General features: G+C 32.8%; 2 protein-coding genes across 6 annotated transcripts; both read left to right on the top strand.

Annotated features, from left to right (window-relative positions):
- Nucleotides 1-474: 474 nt before the first annotated feature.
- Nucleotides 475-8718, top strand: LOC138940381 (aminopeptidase N). 2 transcript variants are annotated; one of them, XM_070309239.1, is made up of 15 exons: nt 475-688; nt 1239-1341; nt 1429-1688; nt 1891-2091; nt 2388-2534; nt 2711-3046; nt 3110-3260; nt 3511-3637; nt 3900-3990; nt 4282-4465; nt 5495-5705; nt 6029-6306; nt 6733-6932; nt 7088-7264; nt 7667-8718. In XM_070309239.1, the coding sequence occupies exons 2-15, from the start codon at nt 1258-1260 to the stop codon at nt 8115-8117; spliced, it is 2898 nt and encodes a 965-aa protein (XP_070165340.1). In that variant the 5' UTR covers nt 475-688; nt 1239-1257; the 3' UTR covers nt 8118-8718. The 2 variants fall into 2 exon arrangements, with proteins under 2 accessions (XP_070165340.1, XP_070165341.1); XM_070309240.1 differs by having other exon boundaries at nt 678-766.
- A 683-nt stretch (nt 8719-9401) lies between these two features.
- Nucleotides 9402-17910, top strand: LOC138940382 (uncharacterized). Of its 4 annotated transcripts, none has more exons than XR_011447986.1 (6): nt 9402-9492; nt 10282-10463; nt 12293-12451; nt 12567-14385; nt 15914-16609; nt 17135-17904. XR_011447986.1 is itself a non-coding variant. In XM_070309243.1 (6 exons), the coding sequence occupies exons 4-6, from the start codon at nt 12368-12370 to the stop codon at nt 15979-15981; spliced, it is 1971 nt and encodes a 656-aa protein (XP_070165344.1). In that variant the 5' UTR covers nt 10372-10463; nt 11174-11321; nt 11814-11948; nt 12293-12367; the 3' UTR covers nt 15982-17910. The 4 variants fall into 4 exon arrangements, 3 of the variants coding, with proteins under 3 accessions (XP_070165342.1, XP_070165344.1, XP_070165345.1); XM_070309243.1 differs by lacking the exon at nt 9402-9492 and adding exons at nt 11174-11321; nt 11814-11948 and having other exon boundaries at nt 10372-10463; nt 15914-17910; XM_070309241.1 differs by having other exon boundaries at nt 15914-17910.
- Nucleotides 17911-19291: the final 1381 nt, after the last annotated feature.

The following is a 19291-nucleotide window of genomic DNA, read 5'->3' as shown; positions in this document are numbered from 1 at the left end:
AATTGAGGCGATATAGGGTGTTGTAGTAAATCCAAGTGCATATTGGGCTTGGTCCGGGATCGGTACCAGCAGCACCGGCCACGCAAATGAACGGCACGTGTTCCCGGCGATAGCGACGCAATGGCACGGAGGGTCTAAAGGGGAGCACAATGGCGCCAAGGTCCTAGGGAACATTGAGCAGGCGGGTATACGAGACACGCATTTTATTCCTCCATTAATGGACACCAACGGTCGATCGGTAGATTGGTCGTTGACGTCGTCACCTCTTGGCCGCGTCCGGATTGACTGGTCGCGATTAAGTTTCCCCTTCAGCGCGACGATGGCCGCGATCGCCAAATTGAATAATTGGATGACGATTCGCTCTAATTGAATCCGACTGAATCCGATTCTTTGATGCGTGGTCACGTCATGCGTTTTTCCACATCTTTCCGTCGCTTTTTGACGACCGTTGAATTACGAGGAAGCGCTCACGCAGCCAGACGCAGTCCGCACGCGGCTACGCTATCATACGGTTGTATCGGAATATCCTCCTCCCCAGGGTAAACCGTCTTTTCTTGAAGAGAGTATCAAGGTCAACCGACGCAGCGACGTGGTGACATCCGAGTCGATTCGTCAAGAACCGTAGACGCACGCCGCAGATCGTCCTCTGCGTCCCTCAGGCGTGCACGCCTGTCGCGAGGATAACATCGTAAGCATTCGCGACCGATTAAAACAATAAGTTTTCGTAACGCGACGCAAAATCTTCCTGTAGAGAATCGATAGACTTGTAAGATCGGCAGTATACAATTTTATAAAGATTATTACAGATTTTATTGTTGGTGAAAGATGTGACGGCCATTTATTTTTTTCTAGAATTAAAATTAAAATTAACTGAAATTTTTAGATTTTTGATTCGAAACTGTGAAATTAATTTTTTCGGATTTCTAAAATAAATATATTCATATTCAGCTATTGTCGCATCTTTAATTGACACCATTCTCGCTGTAGTCAATCTCAATTTATTTTAAATATATATCAGTGCTATTATATAATTTATTAATTTTATCGAGATCTTTAACTTCAAGTAAATTAGATTATTGTTATATTATATATATATATGTGTGTGTGCGTGTGTGTGTGTGTGTGTGTGTGTGAAATCTTTAGATGATTTCATATTAAATTTACTTTAAAATACAACATCCGTATTTGTTATCAACAAGAATATATTTCAATAACTTTTTATTAAATAATGACTTCAGGTTTACTCTGCAATTTACCATGATGTGGACAACGTTGATCGCAGGGCTCATCTTACTATCGGCGATACCGTCCGGTCTTCCACGAAGCGTCTACGATGTTGAAGTATAATACCGACAAATTAAAAACTCTACCATATAACCATAATAATACAATCGTCAGAATATTAAAAAATTTATCATTCTATCGTAGGGCCGATCGAAGCGCAGTATCGACCTGAACGATGTCTACTACTCGAAAATGCGTCAATTCAGATTACCAAATGAAGTTACGGCGACTAGTTATCATTTGGATATCAAGATACCCTCTATCGAAAAAAATGAATTCAACGGTCACGTCAAGATCAATCTCACCTGGTCAAACACCAGCGATAGAATAACTTTAAACATTCATCAAAATCTTGAGATCTCGAAGGTCGGCATCAGGATGATTCAACTACCGCCCGATGAAGCGTAAGCGAGTAAAACACTTAACAAAGCTGAAGCTACTACCTTTTTTACTAAGTCAACCTTTCACAGTATATAATATATAATAGAAATTTATAATAGAAATTTTGACCGGCTGTATATCATTATATAATCAAAATTTCTTATCTTTCATAAGTTTCGAAATTATAATCAAATCTTTATCGTCTGTGTCGTGTTTGCGATAAAGGAAGAAGGGTGCACCGATGGAGGTTAATATCGCAAGAAAAGAACGACAAAGATTTAAATCCTGGTACATTATTCATTTAGAGCAAATGCTAAAGAATGGAAGTGCCTGCGAGGTGACTATCACGTACTATGGAAATCTCACGACAAATGAGACTACTGGTCTCTACAAAAGCGCATATATGGATATCACAGGCCAGAAACAGTAAGCATAACATACACAATGTCTATATTATGTTTTAAAGCAAGACTTTAAAATTATCTATTTTTAATAAGTAATGATTTGCTATGAATTTTTCTCTAAGAAACAGTGTATATATGGTTTTTTTTTTTTCAAATTTTACGAAAGTTTAAAACAATTCTGAGATGCTTTGTATGGTACTAAGAGATTTATTAAAATTTCAATGTAAAAAGAAAAAGTTATTATATAATCGAGAAAGAATAATTACACACAAAATAGTAATAAAATTTATTGGTTTTTTTTGTTTTTTTTTTCCCCAGCCCCTTCATCGCCACTTATTTACAATTAGATAACGCGCAGAAGATGTTTCCCTGCATGGATGAACCGCCCTACAAAGCGACTTTCAAATTAAGAGTATCGTATCCCGCAATACAAGATTTCAAAGCGTGTACAAATACGCCATTGATGTACGTATAATAAAAACGTTAAAATTAAACTTTTTGATCGTGAAAATATCACGTTGTGATCGATTATCTCTAGATATCCAGTAACGTTCGTCGAATTCTATGAATTATTAGTTTTAAGTTTTACATTAAGTCACATGTTCTTTGATATCACGCAATGTGTCTTTTTACCTCTGAAGCTCCCGACGCACGATCGACAACTCGATCGAGGAAGAATTTGAAGAAACGCCAAAAATGTCGACAAACCAATTGGCCCTTGTAATATCGGACTTGGAGACCATTTTCCCCAGAGAAGACGTAAACGAGATAGAAGGACGGAAATTGCAAGTGAAGATTTGGGGTCGCAAGGAATTCCTGATGTCGCTGACTAAAGTTCCCGACAAAATTGTCAAGATCGTTAATTATTTGCAAAATTATTTTAACAGCTCCCTCGGTTTACCCAAATTGGACGTGATGGCGATTCCCATGTATAGTGCTTCTAAAGCTTCTGACAATTGGGGTCTCATGTTCTTCAAGTAAGTAAAAAACTCTCATACATATTTCTGACGAGCGTATATGAAATAAACATTTACCTTCAGGGAAAGTGAACTCGGTAGTCCCTTAGTGTGGACCACTGCCTACGAACTTTTTTATCAATGGATCGGTCAATCCGTCACTCCGTATCGTCGAAATGATGCACCGGTTAACAAAGCTCTTAATTCGTATTTAGCATCTATGGCGACACTTGATGTGAGTTTGCGTTATTTATTTCTCTTCCATTTTATTCATGATTCTAAGACAATGTCAATTTATTATAATTAAAAATATTGAACGAATATTTACATTAGAAAAATGTTGTTACATTATGCAATACAAATAGAGTAGAATATTAGCGAGTAATTGCATTGAATTTATCTTTTATCTTTTATAATAAAATTGTGATTATTAGAGAGAATTTCCAAAAAATAAAATACATTTTATTTAAACGCACTCGACACAGCTCAATCCGGATGAAATGGAAGGAAAATGGCCGATGACAGTGTTGTATTCTCTGTATTACGAATTTGCACAGACGGCACCTTTCTCTAGAGTAGCCGGGATTAGACACGAAGCAACATGGACTAAAGGTAATCACGATAAACAGTTGTATAATTCAGAATTTTTATACAACATATAAATGGCCAATAAAAGTACATTATAATTCATATTACTTAGAGATTAATACTCGAAGGAATATTTTAAATGTTACACGAACACAGCGTAAAAAATTAAGTACAATAATTTCAAGCGCACAGTTATTCAATATATGACTCAAGTATAATTTAAAATTCAAACCTTCACGATTTATAAGTCTTCGAAATTAATTATTCATTCTTTCGGATTTTGCAGCCGAGTTGGTTTTCCGAATGTTTAATTACACTTTTGGTCACGAACTGTTCCAGAAGAGCGTGAGAAATTTCTTCCATCAGCAGTCGAAAGAGTAGTAATTGCCTTCGTTAATTAGTCGGGAAGCAGATTTTAACAAATTCTTTAACTCTCTCTAACTTTTTGCATAAAACTTTTTACGTAAAAAGACGAATAATTAATATACATGCACACACATTCAGGAATAAAGTAAATTTTTACGTAAATAAAGTTTGTAAATAGATAGAAATTACCGTAAATAATTAAAATTTAAATGACAACTATCTATATACGCACTGCTTCTCGGCTACTTTTATCGATAATTATAATAATCGCAGATTTTACATATCGTATCTATTGTATTAAGGGACCGCCGAACCTTCTACGCCAATGACATCTTCACCTACCTGAACGACTTGGCGAACGAAACGAACAATCTGCCGCCAGGTCTGACCATCAACGGCATCGCCGCATCATGGATCAACCGAGACCGAGTGCCGTTGGTCACGGTCATTCGTGATTACGAAACTAGAAAAATTAATCTCAGTCAAGTAAGTTAGACAAAAGCGTTATTTTCCGCAAGGACATGCGACGCGCGAGAGAAGTACGATACGATTTTCGCACGGATAAAATGACGGAGATAACCACGTGTGCGTTGTTTACTCACGATTAACGTATTCTTCGACAGCGGAAATTACACGTACGTACTTCGGTAGCGAGAATTACCAAACAGAAATGCGCGAAACACTACCTAAGAAGTGATAACATGGACTTTAGAATACATATCACGCTACATGCTTCTACTTAAAAAATTATGTGAAAATGACATGTCAGACACGCGTACACATACACACAAATCTTCTGTATATATATATATATATATATATACAATATATATATATATATTACATTCTCATCTAAGAAATTTAAAACGTATATAAAGATTATACTAGAAATAAAAAATCACAAGTATATCATATAATCGCAAGTAAAAATAATAAGATATAAATATAAATAATAGTAAAAGAGATTATTGCATATGTATTTAACTGCAGTTATTAAATCAATTATTAAACGCATAATTTTTCCTGAAACAAATGTATTGTTCTTCTCGTACAAAGAAACACAACCATTGCATTAACAAGAACTTTTAATCTCCAAAGTAGCATATATTATAACAGCTACATAGTTTTGAAGAAAAAAATAATAAAATCAAAAATGTATCTATTTAACACACGTATTACGCAATATTTGCACGTCTCTCGCTCTTATGGAAATACATAAAATGATTACAAGAAATCGTAATTCCGCGTCTAATTTACATGCACGAGTTTCATTCAGTGAAATATATAATTCTAGGTTTTTATTAACTTGTGGATACTAAAATCTTTAAATCTGATCTCTAATTAATATTTGTTAACTTCTTTTGGTGTTTTATTTTACGTTAAACGTAATCATTTATATAAATATTGTACTATATGTGTATAATACATAAACAAAAATATAACATAATACACATGTGTGAAACTCTCAAACTTAAATTTTTTATGAAATAAGATATAATTGTTTCGCGTTTTCAGAAAGTCTATCTGAGAGACGTACCGCCACAATCGACAGCGAAAGTATCGTATCAATGGGACATTCCTATCGTGATGCAGGCTGAGGATAATCTAAATTTCCATAATACTAAACCAACCGTGTGGTTGAGAAAAGAGCTCGTACCGAAGAACTTAACTATGTCGGACATTACTAGCAAAGACAACTTTATCATTGTTAATCCCGAAGAGATAGGTAAGCAAATATCATATTTTTACGAAAAGGATTTTTTTTTCCCCCCCCCCCAAAAATCAGTTTTCACTCCTTAATTTTTCGTAAACATTTGTTTCAAATTCTAAGTTTATGTAAAATTATTCGATTTTTGTGAAATCTCTGAATGTGAGACATTTCGATTTTATGCTATTAAATCTTTTCTAAATTATTATTCGAATAGCAAGATTTAATATAAAGATCGCTAGACATTCGAAAGAAATTAATTACAGATCAAACCCAAAATACTCACAAATATCGCGCAGCATACGCTACGTAAGGATGTGTACAAAATGATTTCCTTGCAGGAATGTTTCCGGTAAACTATGACTCCTGCAATTGGAAGATGTTGTCGCAGTACCTGCAAGGACCAAACCGCGAGAGGATACTTCCGTTAACGAGAGCGAAACTGTTGCACGATGCATGGAACTTGGCGTATGCCGGCGAATTGTGCTTTGGCATTGCCATGAACATGACTCTCTTCCTAAAACAGGAAAAGAGCCACGTGGTTTGGGAACCGGTGTTCACGATGATTCATCATGTCGGTCGGCGGATCGAGGGATTAGACGTGAATTTCAAATTCGAGGCAAGTAAGCTTTAACCGAATAAAACGCCAGGTGGGTTTAATCTATATTAAATACCAATAGCAATATTAAATAAATCTAATTAAAATTTGCGGTGGACATAATTAATATTAACTGTCGGCATTAAGCATCAGCCTAATTTGTCGTCGATATTAAATATCGATTACCCGGTCCAAATTAATGTCATATACTTTATATATTAATGTCTATATAATAAATTTAATAAATATTAATTATTAAATACATGTAAAAAATGAATGATTAATATTGACTAGTTTCCTCGCGTTTTCACTTACTCTTTCTTCTCTTTTGTCATCTTGTTTATCCATTAAATCCATTATCCATAAAATGTGTAATGTTTTCAAAATCAACCGTTTAAAATTTTTTATTCTATCAAATAAATAATTAAGTAAAATACACTTAATCAGGCTTACATCCAAAGCTTGCTGAAGCCTCTCTACTTGGAACTTGGCGAGAATCCGCAACCGGACGAACCCTCTTGGAAAACTCATATGCGCGGTCTTATGCAAAATTTCCTCTGCCGAACTGGATATGAACCTTGCATTAAGGAAGCTAGGGATCAATTCAAGAAATGGATGATCGACGAGGAACCGGACAAAGGAAATCCGTCAGTATATCATATAACATGAGAAATGAAAAAGATTATTACATGTACTAAACGTTTTTAATCTACTTAATAATTTTATTTTTGATAACGAGAATTAAACGTTTTGTATCGTTAAACGTGTAACAATACTTGTACAAAAATTATATATTCTACAGAGTCGCGAATAAATTTCTGTGCCCGGTGTTTAAATGGGGCACCAACGAAGAATGGGAGTTCGGACTGCAACGCGTCATAAATTTTCCAAAGACCAGCTTGGCGAGAAAACAGAACGAGCGCACCTACTTGCTGAAGACTCTTGCCGGATGTCCAAAGGATGCTAATAAGATCGAAAAGTCAGTATAATTACGAATTACACCTACCATTTTCAGCTTTGAGACTCTTTACAACTTTCACATTTCTCCCTTCATTTCTTACAATAGTTGGAAAGATAATTAAACGCAATTTTCGAATACCCTCCTTTGTCCTGTTGTTTCTGACGAACTTGAAACGTTTAAAGACAAAGCGTTTTTTATAATTAAAAAATTTGATTCTTTAAATGAGAAATTAAATGAAGAAGCTATGAAAATCTTGAAAACGTAATATTTTTCAAGAAGGAGAGAACTGTAGTTTTATCACATCTCGCGTAAATGAATAAATATAAATAATAAATTAAATATAAGTTAATAACAAATAAAAAAAATATCGCTTTATTTCCATATCTGCTGCGATATCAATACCGATCGGTCACATCTCAGACTGTTGCAAGTGTCCGTACTGGATCAGAACGAGAACTTCACGGATGCGGATGTCCAACTGATCTTCAGCATGTTGACCGGCAGCGCGACCGGCTACAAGACCCTGTTTAACTTCCTGCAGGAGCATTGGTACACCGTGAAGGAGCGATTCCAGAACAAGACCTATCTCTGGGACGGCATTATCAACTCCGCCACCTCGTCGTTCAACACGCATGAGGGCTACGACATGGTGAGCCAGCTCTATCTAGACCATCAGACTGAATTCGAATCGGCGGATGCCATCATCAGGAAGGCGCTCAGGGTCATTAAGCAGGAGTCTATTAAATGGAACGAGGAAAACGTGCCGGTGATCGATGCCTGGCTAAAGGAAAACCTCTCCAAGGAAGACTTGGAGGCGATCGCGGCTGCGACGTCTATCTCCACGACCGCCGTACCGACAACAACAGATTAGACAGCTGGATGCGAAGCACATGGATGAATGAATGAACTTGAAAATTCGGAATTTTTATATTAATAACTCGTGTAACCTTTTTCAACTGCACTGAAACTCGTTTCTTACTCCTTTCTTTTTAAACGTAATAATTATAACGGTACCTTTTATTAGTTCGCTTGATGAATAGATAATAGCATCGCAATAACTTTGTTCTCTTATATCTAATGTTTATTCGAATTGATGGTGAGTTATGCAACTCAAATACGATATGGAAATTTTGTTTCTGAACGAAGAGGACTGACACGGTGGCGTAATTAAAACATCGTAATTAAACATCGCAGAGATTTCCCTATAGATATACATATAGTAAATTAGAAATACTGAAATTTTTAAAATAATATTGTATTACATTTTACAAACATTAAATTTTTATTTTTGTAAAATTAAGGAAATTCGATATTGCTCGTGTGATGTATTTATTTCATCGATACAGATGGTCAAAGTGTTTTTCTCAGGTAAAAAATGGTAACGAAAATATCACTCGCATAAACAAAAAATAATTTAGTTAGGATTCAATGTGTGTAAAATTGTTTCGATAAATAAAACTATTGTAATGTAACGTTAGATCTCTTTAACATATGCGTATATATATATATACACATCTTACTTTAATCATATTAATTATACAGTCGTATTCAATGTATGTTGAAACATATTGTACAATTATTAATTTATTGAATGTATAAATAATTACCTTATATATATTAGAAGGATATAGCAGCGTTCCTCTGCGTGTATTCCAGAAGAGAGAGAAATTAAGATACGTAAAATACGAAATTTATTACACGATTATACAATAAAAGAGAAAACTCGGTATTTGAAACATAAGGCGACCTCTCGTGAATTGATGAAAAACAACATGGAACGCAATGATATTATCTTCAATATAATTATACACGATATATTATCAATTTCATTGTATTACCAACAGTCGAGATCGAGGAGTCACCGTGCGTATTATCGACGGTTGGCGCATGCGCGCTTCAAATTCCGCGCAAGCGCGAACTTAGGGCCATCTACCGTTCTCATTATTCTGCGCTTTCTTGGCAAACGCGATCATCGGGGTGCAAGTCAAATCGCGAAGCCAATGTCGTATAAGGCCGTCGGTTTTACTGACCAACGATCTCGCCGGCGTTTCATGAGCCTTGACGGGAAACGTGCGAACACGCGACATTACTGCCGGCGATTGACGACGAGCGACCGTATGCGTCCGCATCAACGACGTTACAACAACGAACGCGTTCCACCTCTACGATCTATGCCTGACCGCGGGAAGGACGCTGCTGCTTCCCGATCGCAGATGCGCACGTCGACGACGATCACGTCGCTACCGGTGGGTACGAGAACATTCGCGACATCGGGATCGCGACCGACAAATTCAATTTTAACGGCTACAGAGAGAGAGAGAGAGAGAGAGAGATACCTTTTACGCCGATAATTCATGTACTTTCTATTGTCAAACATAACGAGCGCACTGTCGTGTCTGGCGAAAATCTGGATATCTCGCATCGAAATTACGATTATCCTTATTACTAGAATATTTTTTATTATTTTCAAAAGTATTACATCCTCGATTTAATCAAAAAACTCGCGTAGAATTTGAGATAGAATAAATTAAGATAAGAAAAAGTTTTGATAATTTACAACTTGTACAAATTTAACAGATATCTTCAAAGTTGAGGTATTTTGAATTTCAAAAACTTCAATAATTTGTAAAAAAATAACCGACTTTTTTTATATGCTTTATTTGATTTAGTGTGTCCATATATATTTGAATTTATCAAAACCAGATTTTGTCACTTATTCCAGTCTTTCTCGTACACAAGATGTCTACCTCTATCAAAGTTAATTTTAGACATATATATTGTTCAGTGAATTCAGTGTTGACTTTTCTTTTTTCATATATATATTATATGACATATTATTAACAGTTTTCAAAGTACTTTTTAAAATATAGCCTTTCTCTTTGACAAATAAAATTGTAGAAATATATATATATATATATATATCTACAATTATATATATATATATATATATATATATATATATATATATATATATATATATATATATTCTTATATATGAACCTTTATACAATATAAATGTCATGTTTGATTTGTAGTAGCCATGGTTGAGATACCAAAGGATTGTGTCCTGCAGTGGGCTGGCCACGCGGGATATATTACAGAGAGATTCAGTAGTCTGTTGGCACGTCAGGCTCTAGTCGATGTCACATTGATCTGCGATGAACAAAAACTACGTGTTCACAAGCTGGTTTTAGCTTCGAATAGTATATACTTTGAGGTATGTATGCACAAATATATTAAAACATGAAATTATAAAGTGTTATAATAAAAAGTACACATTCTTTAACATTCTGTTAACCTACTTTGGTTTAATAACATGTCATATATTCTAAAAATCTATTTTATATTAGTTCAATCATTTGTGTGTTCAAGTTTTACTGTTAGCTATCCTAGTTAGCAATAGTGCATATTTTTTATATTTGTCAAAGCAATATAAATAATTCTTTACTGTACATCAGCATTCGTACGTTCTAAGTATTTTATATCTTAAATTAGATAAAATTAAACAAAAACAGGTTATTTTCCTTTATGTCTCTTTGGATTAAAAATTGGAATTATAAACTTTGTGATTTATCTTTGCTTGATAATTGCAAATGTATGTGTGTATGTGTGTGTGGTTACAAATGATGTATTTTAACCTGCTTTTATCATTTTCCCATCATTAAATATATATTATCACACTTAAGAATCATCAAAACATATTCAACTGTTCATAAAATAAAATTCACAAGATAAAGAAATATAATGTTAACAAAAATATAACATATATAATTGTAAAGACAGTTTGAGAAAGGAAAATTCTTTAAATATTTGACAAACACAATGACAATAATTTATTTACTGACACTCGTTACAGAAAGTTATTTTAAGTTTATTAGGAAATATATTATTGATTAATGCTTCGATGTGCATCTCTTTTCCTTACAGATCTACTGATGACTGAGCAGTATTATTAAAATTTTATTAAATAAACTTTTAAGAATGTCCTATTTTCTTTCCAAATTATTTAATATTATTTATCTATAAAATTATTTATTGATAAAAAGGGGACATTTTATTTGCTCAATGAAGCAAGGTAATGGTTAATTTGAAATTATTTCTTTATATTTATACTTATATTCTTTTAAAATAATAATTAAGATTCTTATTCTAAAATTTCAGACTTATTTAAAAATATTTCTTTCTTATTTCTTACCTTGAAAAAATGCAAATAAAATTGTATTATTTATATATATGTAAAAAATATATATATTTTATATAATATTTAAGTTAATTATTCAAATTTGTTTAAATATGTATATATATATATATATATATTATATAACATACATAATGTATTACTTCAGAAGTTTCTAATAATTTTAAGCTCAAAAACTCTCATTAATCCATTTTTTACTGGAATATCCTCTAAACATTTTTTTTCTCTCATTCTTTCTATATTTATAAAAAAAGATTTTAGATCTTTTTGTTTGGTATAATATAAACTAATAGAAAAAAAAAATATTTTCTTGTTTTCACCTCAAAATTATGGGGAATATAGTGTATTTATGGCGGAACAATTTTGCAGGGATAATATAAAACATATATAAACTAAAGAAAGCCTTGTATATCGGAATTTCAGTAGTTCTTAACAAACATTTGAAGAAACCAAGTTTGCGGGACATACTTTTCATGCGACTTTCGAAGAACAATCCTTAGAAAGGTATTAAATAACTAATTCATATGATTTAAGGGTAGTAAAATGTGTACATTCAGGTGTCTTTGTCTTTTGAAAAAGTGCAGTTATTATTTTTATATTACTAGGTAGATAGACAACATCTTGCCTGCATGATATCATTATCTTTCTGAATGCAACTTAATAAGTCATTGTTACACAAAATATAATATTCAACGATTTCAACAATTTGTATTTTAAGCATAATGAGCAAATATTGAAATATCTAAAAATATATAAATATATTTTTCTATCTTCTATGCATTCTTCAACTGTGTCAATTCTCTCATTTCAACATTCTTTAAAATGTTGTATTCTGTTTCATACTATAGGAAATATTGCAACAAGACTTGGGGCAAGAACCAATTATACTTTTGCATGACTTGGACTTTGAAATTTTGAAGGCCATGGTCGAATTCATGTATTGTGGAGAAACTACGATATCTCATCAACATTTGTCATCTTTGCATACTGCAGCACAAATTTTTAAGGTAACTTAACTATAAATTGTAATTTAATTTTGTATTACATATCTAAGCAATATAATAATGCATATAATATTATTTCACAGTATATAAAATTAATTTATACTCTTTTTTTTTCCAGATTAAAAAATTGGTATCTGTGATTGATACTATCGTTGATTCAAAAAAGATTTTGGACGATTTTGGAAATTGTCTAAAACAACAGAGAGAAGATTGTAATTTAAAAGCTGCGAATGGTTTGCTTATAGAAAATGATTATATCTGTGTTAAATGTGATAAACTAATAAGTATGGATGAGAATATCCACACTGGTAATAATAATAACGACGTAAGTTCAGCCAAGAATCAACCTTTCGAGAACGACATGCCTGAAGCCACTGAGCACGATATAGAGCATACCTTATACGAAGAATCAGATATGATCGATGCCAGTAAAGAAGACGTGGATTCTCCGTTCTCAACCTCTGATGTAGATATAAGTATGCATAGCGATACTATTAACACTGTATCTATGCGCGTAAGTAAGGTAAACGAAGTACAAACAAGGTGCATGAGCAGCAGCAATAGAGACGAAACGTACTGTAATAGTCACGATTTAAAACCTATCTTATATGAGCAATGCTGTGATTTTTCCTGTGTAAACGAACGTGATCAAACTTCTATTTCTACACTATCGCAATCTTGCCTTCCACAAATCGAAAGCGATGTGGAACACTGTTCCAGGAGTAGCACAGATGTTCCTAGCATAGTAGGGAAGTGCGTCAAGGTTTATACACCCAAACGACGCAAGTCCATTGACGAGGTCCGCAATAAGCTTGTATATACGCAATGCAATTTAGTGCCAACCCCACTGCATTCTACAGATTCCATAGATTTATTAGACGAGCCGTCCGCTAACGATTTACCAGTTACTCTATTAACGTCTTTAGATATGGAGAGTGCCGAGTATATCTTGAGCTTAAGCACAGAGAGTATACAATCGATAGTAGGTGGTACTATAAGCGATCAACATACAGTGATCGGATGTAAAGAAATAAATGCGGAAGAAGATGTCGATAAACGACTGAATACTCTAATGAATGAGACGAATTGCACGAAGCCAGTTCTAAGACGGAGCACACGACTTAATCAACAAGAGAGTGATGAAGCTATTAACAATGGCTTCTCTTCGGGAACCTTTGCGGGAACAGAGAAACTGTTTAAAAAAGGAAATTCTCCCAATAGAACAGAATCATGTGCGAAAACGAAACGCAAAGGGAAGGAAGATCGTAAAGTGCCAGATCACAACACGATCGCAAGCTCAGTGCAATCTCACAAGAAGAGTCCCAACAGCAGAAAAAATAATTCGAAATTAATGGTAAAAAAAAATGACAAGTCTATGTGTACAGAGGCCAGTAGTAAGGAGAAAGAAGAATCGAGACCAAAGGTAGAAGGAAAATCGAGGACTAATAACAGATTTAAAACCGATACAGAGAGATTAGCGATATTGGATCAGCACTCCATTGTTATAAAATCCAATACATGCGAATGCATAAATCGTGCCTTATGGGGCGATATGTCCGACATGTTAGATTGTTGGGAAGGCCAAATAGATTTGCATGCGTATCCATCCAACACCGAGATTCCCTTCGCCGTTGGTTTGCTGCCTCTACGAACCGCCCTGGAGAAAATGCAGGCGATGCCAGATTATCAGCCGCGCAAGACACGTTCGTCAGTTGCCCCGTTAAAGCAAGATGCAGCTAATAGTCAAAAGCGAAAAATCTGCGCACCCTTGGAAGCTACAGTACCGTCGAAAAAGCAAAATGGCAATAACAATAACGAGAGCCCAAACACTATATATCACATAGAGATACGAACAGCACCGTCGCAGTGCGTAAAAAGTCGTAAACGTTTCCTTCCGGATTCGATTACAAGTCTGCCAGCGACTAACGTAACGAATGGTAAGTAGTAATAGTAGTAAGCATAAGTAGTAAGTGTGATTTGGGTTAAAAATTTATTCATAACAAAATATGTCAGAATTTAAATACGTTGTATTTTGTGTATGATCGAACATTCTTGTTTGAAAAATAAGGCAACAGAGAAATTGAGATAAATCTCCCGAGTTTATTTTTTTAATTTTAATTGTGAGTGCGAGAACTTAAGATTGATAATATTTATTTCCCTCGCCATATTTAGAGTCCATTTGTAACATTTTAATATCATATATATCGCAATTTGTACAATGAGAGAAATAATCTTATATATAAATCAATAAATGTAAATAGAAATATTTTTACGTACGTTTTTGCACAAATAAATTTTCTATCGCGATTTCTGCGATCGACTACGTATATTATAATTATAAAAGAATTGTATTTCTTAAGTCGTTTATATATTGTATGTACGTAATTTCATATTTTTGATAACCTTAATTTAATTGTAATTGAAGTTTAAGTAATTATTTGCAATTTGGTAGAATAATAGAAACGATAATATTCCTGTTATACTTCTTAACAAAGTTTAAAATAAATACTGTCTCTTCTTTTTCTTTTATATTCGTAATAATTTCAAAAACGAATTATATATGATTATTTTATCTTAATTTAGTATATATCATCATTTTTAAACAAATTTAGCATATTTCTCAACATATTTTGAAAACGATCACATTGATGAAAAAAGTAATGATAATCTGTTTTTATAAATTTTTTTTTTTAGTTACAAGTTCTTTGAGTTTTATAGTAAAAACAGTTTTTTAAAAATTTTCTCTCTTATATAATATAATCTTTAACAATGTAACAGCAATAACATTTCGAGAAAACTTCGTGAATTATTTCTTAGCAAATAATTTAACATGAATTTAGCATAGTAAATAGAAAGTAATTTATATAGCAGAATATTGTAGCAATAATCATTTATCGTTTTAGTATATCAATAGTATTTCTTTTTTGTTCTTTTCTCTTAAAAGGCATCTTCTAACTTAAAATACACAATATATAGGCAACTAACGCGATATAAGGAGAGTGCTGTATACATTAGAACAAAACTCCTATATGTATTTCAAAAGCTGCGTTGTAAAATTGCGCATTTTTAATATTAGATATACTTGCAAAAGAAATTTATCTGATGTAATTTAGAATTGTACATCTATTTCTCGATTTTGTATACTTAGCTACAGTATTCTTAGAATTAAACAGTCACTGCTCAATGTAAAGGGATTGTTTCATCGTAATAACAATCAAGTAGTGTTGAAAATATAACATGAATATGTGTAAATACATACATACATACATACATACATATGTATGTATGTATGTATGTACACAATAAATGTTTTTGATGGAATTTGCAATTTTTGTGGCATTACCGTTGATGTATCTAAAAAAATACTAAATGTTTACAATATAAAAGCTTCAATATTAAATATATCCCCCCAACACTTTATGCTTTTTAGTCTAATGTTATATAATCTTATGCTTCTAAATGTAGGTGAAATTGAAGGCAGAACACATATGCATAGCGACGTGTGCAACTACACGATATACACACGGTCTTGACACTGCGCAGGAAGATAGAGATTAAAGAAAGAAACACAGCAGTTTCTATTTATAGCTGCGTAATTTGATTGGCCGCACGAATACGACGAATCTATACGCAACTAGCCAGCGATCTTTATTAGTGTACATGATTTGCTTGTTTCATAGGTCAACCAGAAAAATGATCAGGCTCGATATCTCTCTCACGCGCACATATATGAAGGAAATTGATTTTATAAATGAACACAAATATTACATACGAACTCTGACCCATGTACACAGTCAATATTTATCTCAAAATATGGCTATAAGATTATGCATGCTTTGTGTATAATACTATAAAAAATATAATTCTTCCTCATGAAATGAAATATCAAAAAAAAAAAAAAAAAAGTATGAAAAATTATCTCAGCTTTACACGTATATATAATATTTAATACAACATATTTGTATAGAATATAAATGTAAAATTTACAAAAATATTTCTCCATAGTCTACAATCAGAAATTAATCAGCAGTTGTGGCCAAATTATTAGATTGCGGCAGGTTTAACTAATTTAAATGAATTTTTGATCACACATCAGAGAGAAAAGGAAAGGTTGCACGTGATTTAATTAATTCTTTTCCTCGCGTCTAAACACATTATACGGTAAGTTTCTCTCGTTATAGCATATAAACAACAGCCTCTAGAACTAGTAAATTATTCAAGCTCGTAACGTCACGTAATAATCGAGCTCATTAACTGGGATTTTGATCAACAAGATTTTGCTATGCAAAACTGACAATGAGTCAGATCTGATTGGATAAATTGTTACGTTCTATAAAGCCGTAAAAAAACATTTCTCTGTAAGGAATATATCGATTAGAATTGATAGAGAAATTTAATTTAAAATCGTGTTTATAAATATCATCATAAACAGTTCGCGGATCTATTGCATCCAATAACAGTTCGTTGTTACAATCGAAACATATATGTTGTAATTTTGTCAAAAATTATAATCCTACGCAATCTCTAGTTTGTTCAATCGCCGATAAACAATTATTTTATTGAGAGATTCAAGAATTACGCAATTTCATGTTCAGCCTTTAGGGCCGGTTTTATCAATGTCACAAGCTCTTCATAATTAATTTAACTGTCTATCACTTTCAGTATTACAATTAGTTTGTTACGTAGATATTATTACGGCCTAGAAACGGAAAATCACATTTAACCAGTAGCGAGAGAAAGAAAGAGAATTATCAATTGGATCAGTTCTATTCAATGTCAAACCGAGAATACGGGCCAACGCGTTCACCACGGATTAGCGTCAAGGAGGAGGACGAGCCCGATGAGGTCGACGCAGCAGCGCAGCCACGGTGCAATCAATGAGCGCATATTGATCTCAACCTTTCACGGAATCTAACACCTGCAAAGAGGCGGATCACCCTATGCGAGGAGAGACGCGATGATCATCTTGCGCTGAAATCTTGCGAACGCTCTCTCCGAACGTGCGCGCGATACAACGCTTCGAGGTCCGAGTGAAATATTCTGTCCCCTCCCCCTCCCCCCCATTTCTGGATTTAATAAAGTGATAAAGTTTCGACAAATGCGTGCGTGCATGCATTTGTACGAATAATCTGAATTTTTATTTTAATATTAAAAAATACAAATCTTTAATGTTTATTTCGCGCGCGCTGGACTCGATTTTACATGCAGAAACGATACGCAATGTAAGATAAGATTGTGCTCGATATTGATAAAAATTTGAGAATGCAAGTTTTATTCATTTATCTCTTCAAATGATAGCATTCGAGATATTTAGTCTTCTATATAAAGTCAACAATAATATAATATATATATATTTATACAATTTGACTGTACACGTTGTTGATTTTCTATGTAAACAATTTATGAAGTAAAAAAAATTAATCATATAAAAAAACAATTCGTTTTACGCAATACATGCAATATATTTATTAGAGGAACCATATTATTAGACTGAATGACAAGAATAATTAATCTATAATGAAAGTATAACTTTTTTTCTCCAATACAATATTTTTACAAAATCAAAAGATTCTTATCTTTCTACTGCCTGCATCGTTTAAACCTTTTATTTATTTCATATCGATAGAAACGGTTTTTTTGTGTTCACACTTACTTGTCAAAAAAAAAAAAAAAAAAAAACGCAGGTATTGCGCTTGACATTTCTTGTAACAAAAGTGGTATGAAAAATTTTGTTTTCCGAAATTATAATTGGATTGATCATTTATTTACTTTGGAATTTCGCCGATTCGACATTCCATACAATCTGTCATTTATTGTTTATTCTTTTCGTTGACAGAATTTTGAATGCGAAAATAGAAATGTTACTTGTAAACTCGCTTACAACAAGATAAAATTATTTAATCTTTTTATTAGAAAACGAATAAATGTGGAAAAATAATCTTGTTGTTTCGATTATATAGTCGCTGTCATGACTCTTTCAAATCATGACAAATGCATGATCATATACATGCTAATTTTAGAAAGATTGCTTCGTCGATAACGCAGTTACAATAGATTAAAATCGAAATAAAAATTGAAATCAGAATAGTAGAGTAATTCTAAATATAATGTACAAATACTTGTATTAATTGTATTTTATTTTTGTCGACGATTGAGATAAACATATTATCAAGATAAATTTAATCATAAATTTTCACAATAATAATATTCAAAATAATTCAATTATAAATTTCGAATAATTTTTATTTCTATATAGCATGTCTCTCTTTAAACTTTCTAATGAATATTTTATTTAAACGCGCTAATAATTGTTAAATATATTGTATTATACTGAAATTTTGTATTACATTTTCATTTTCTCAATTTTGAAATTTTATCATATATTATAGTGGTTGCCACGCAGTTGCGTTATTTATGATACCTGTCGTGAATCAAATATATGATAAAAATAAAAACATTATAAGACACGCTGTTGATGCTTTTCAAAGTTAAGCATTTTCAAATCATATCCATGGACAGCCACATGTTGGGATTATTGGTTCTGAAAGAAGTCGGCAATCTTATGACAAAATAATTTGACAGCTGTCATAACTTTATTTAAATATAATAAATGATTTTATTCTCGAGAGTTAATCTTATAACTCCTACAAGAGATAATGCAATCTTGTTATCGCCTAATCTAAAACATATCGATGTGATCCGAATCTCTATTAATCGTTCATCAAGAGGGGCGATCGAAAATTTTGTAAAATAAAATTGTTAATTATTAATGCGTAAAACAAGCGTGACAATTGTATGTATATCAAGTTGTTATTCGCACATAATGCAATGCCGGTTTCTTCT

The sequence above is a fragment of the Polyergus mexicanus genome, unplaced genomic scaffold, assembly GCF_030449975.1.
Source record: "Polyergus mexicanus isolate NDT 795.1 unplaced genomic scaffold, iyPolMexi1.0 SCAF_16, whole genome shotgun sequence".
Taxonomy (NCBI): Eukaryota; Metazoa; Arthropoda; class Insecta; order Hymenoptera; family Formicidae; genus Polyergus; species Polyergus mexicanus.
The sequence above is the reverse complement of the archived record's forward strand: the minus strand, read 5'-3'. Positions and strand labels throughout refer to the sequence as shown.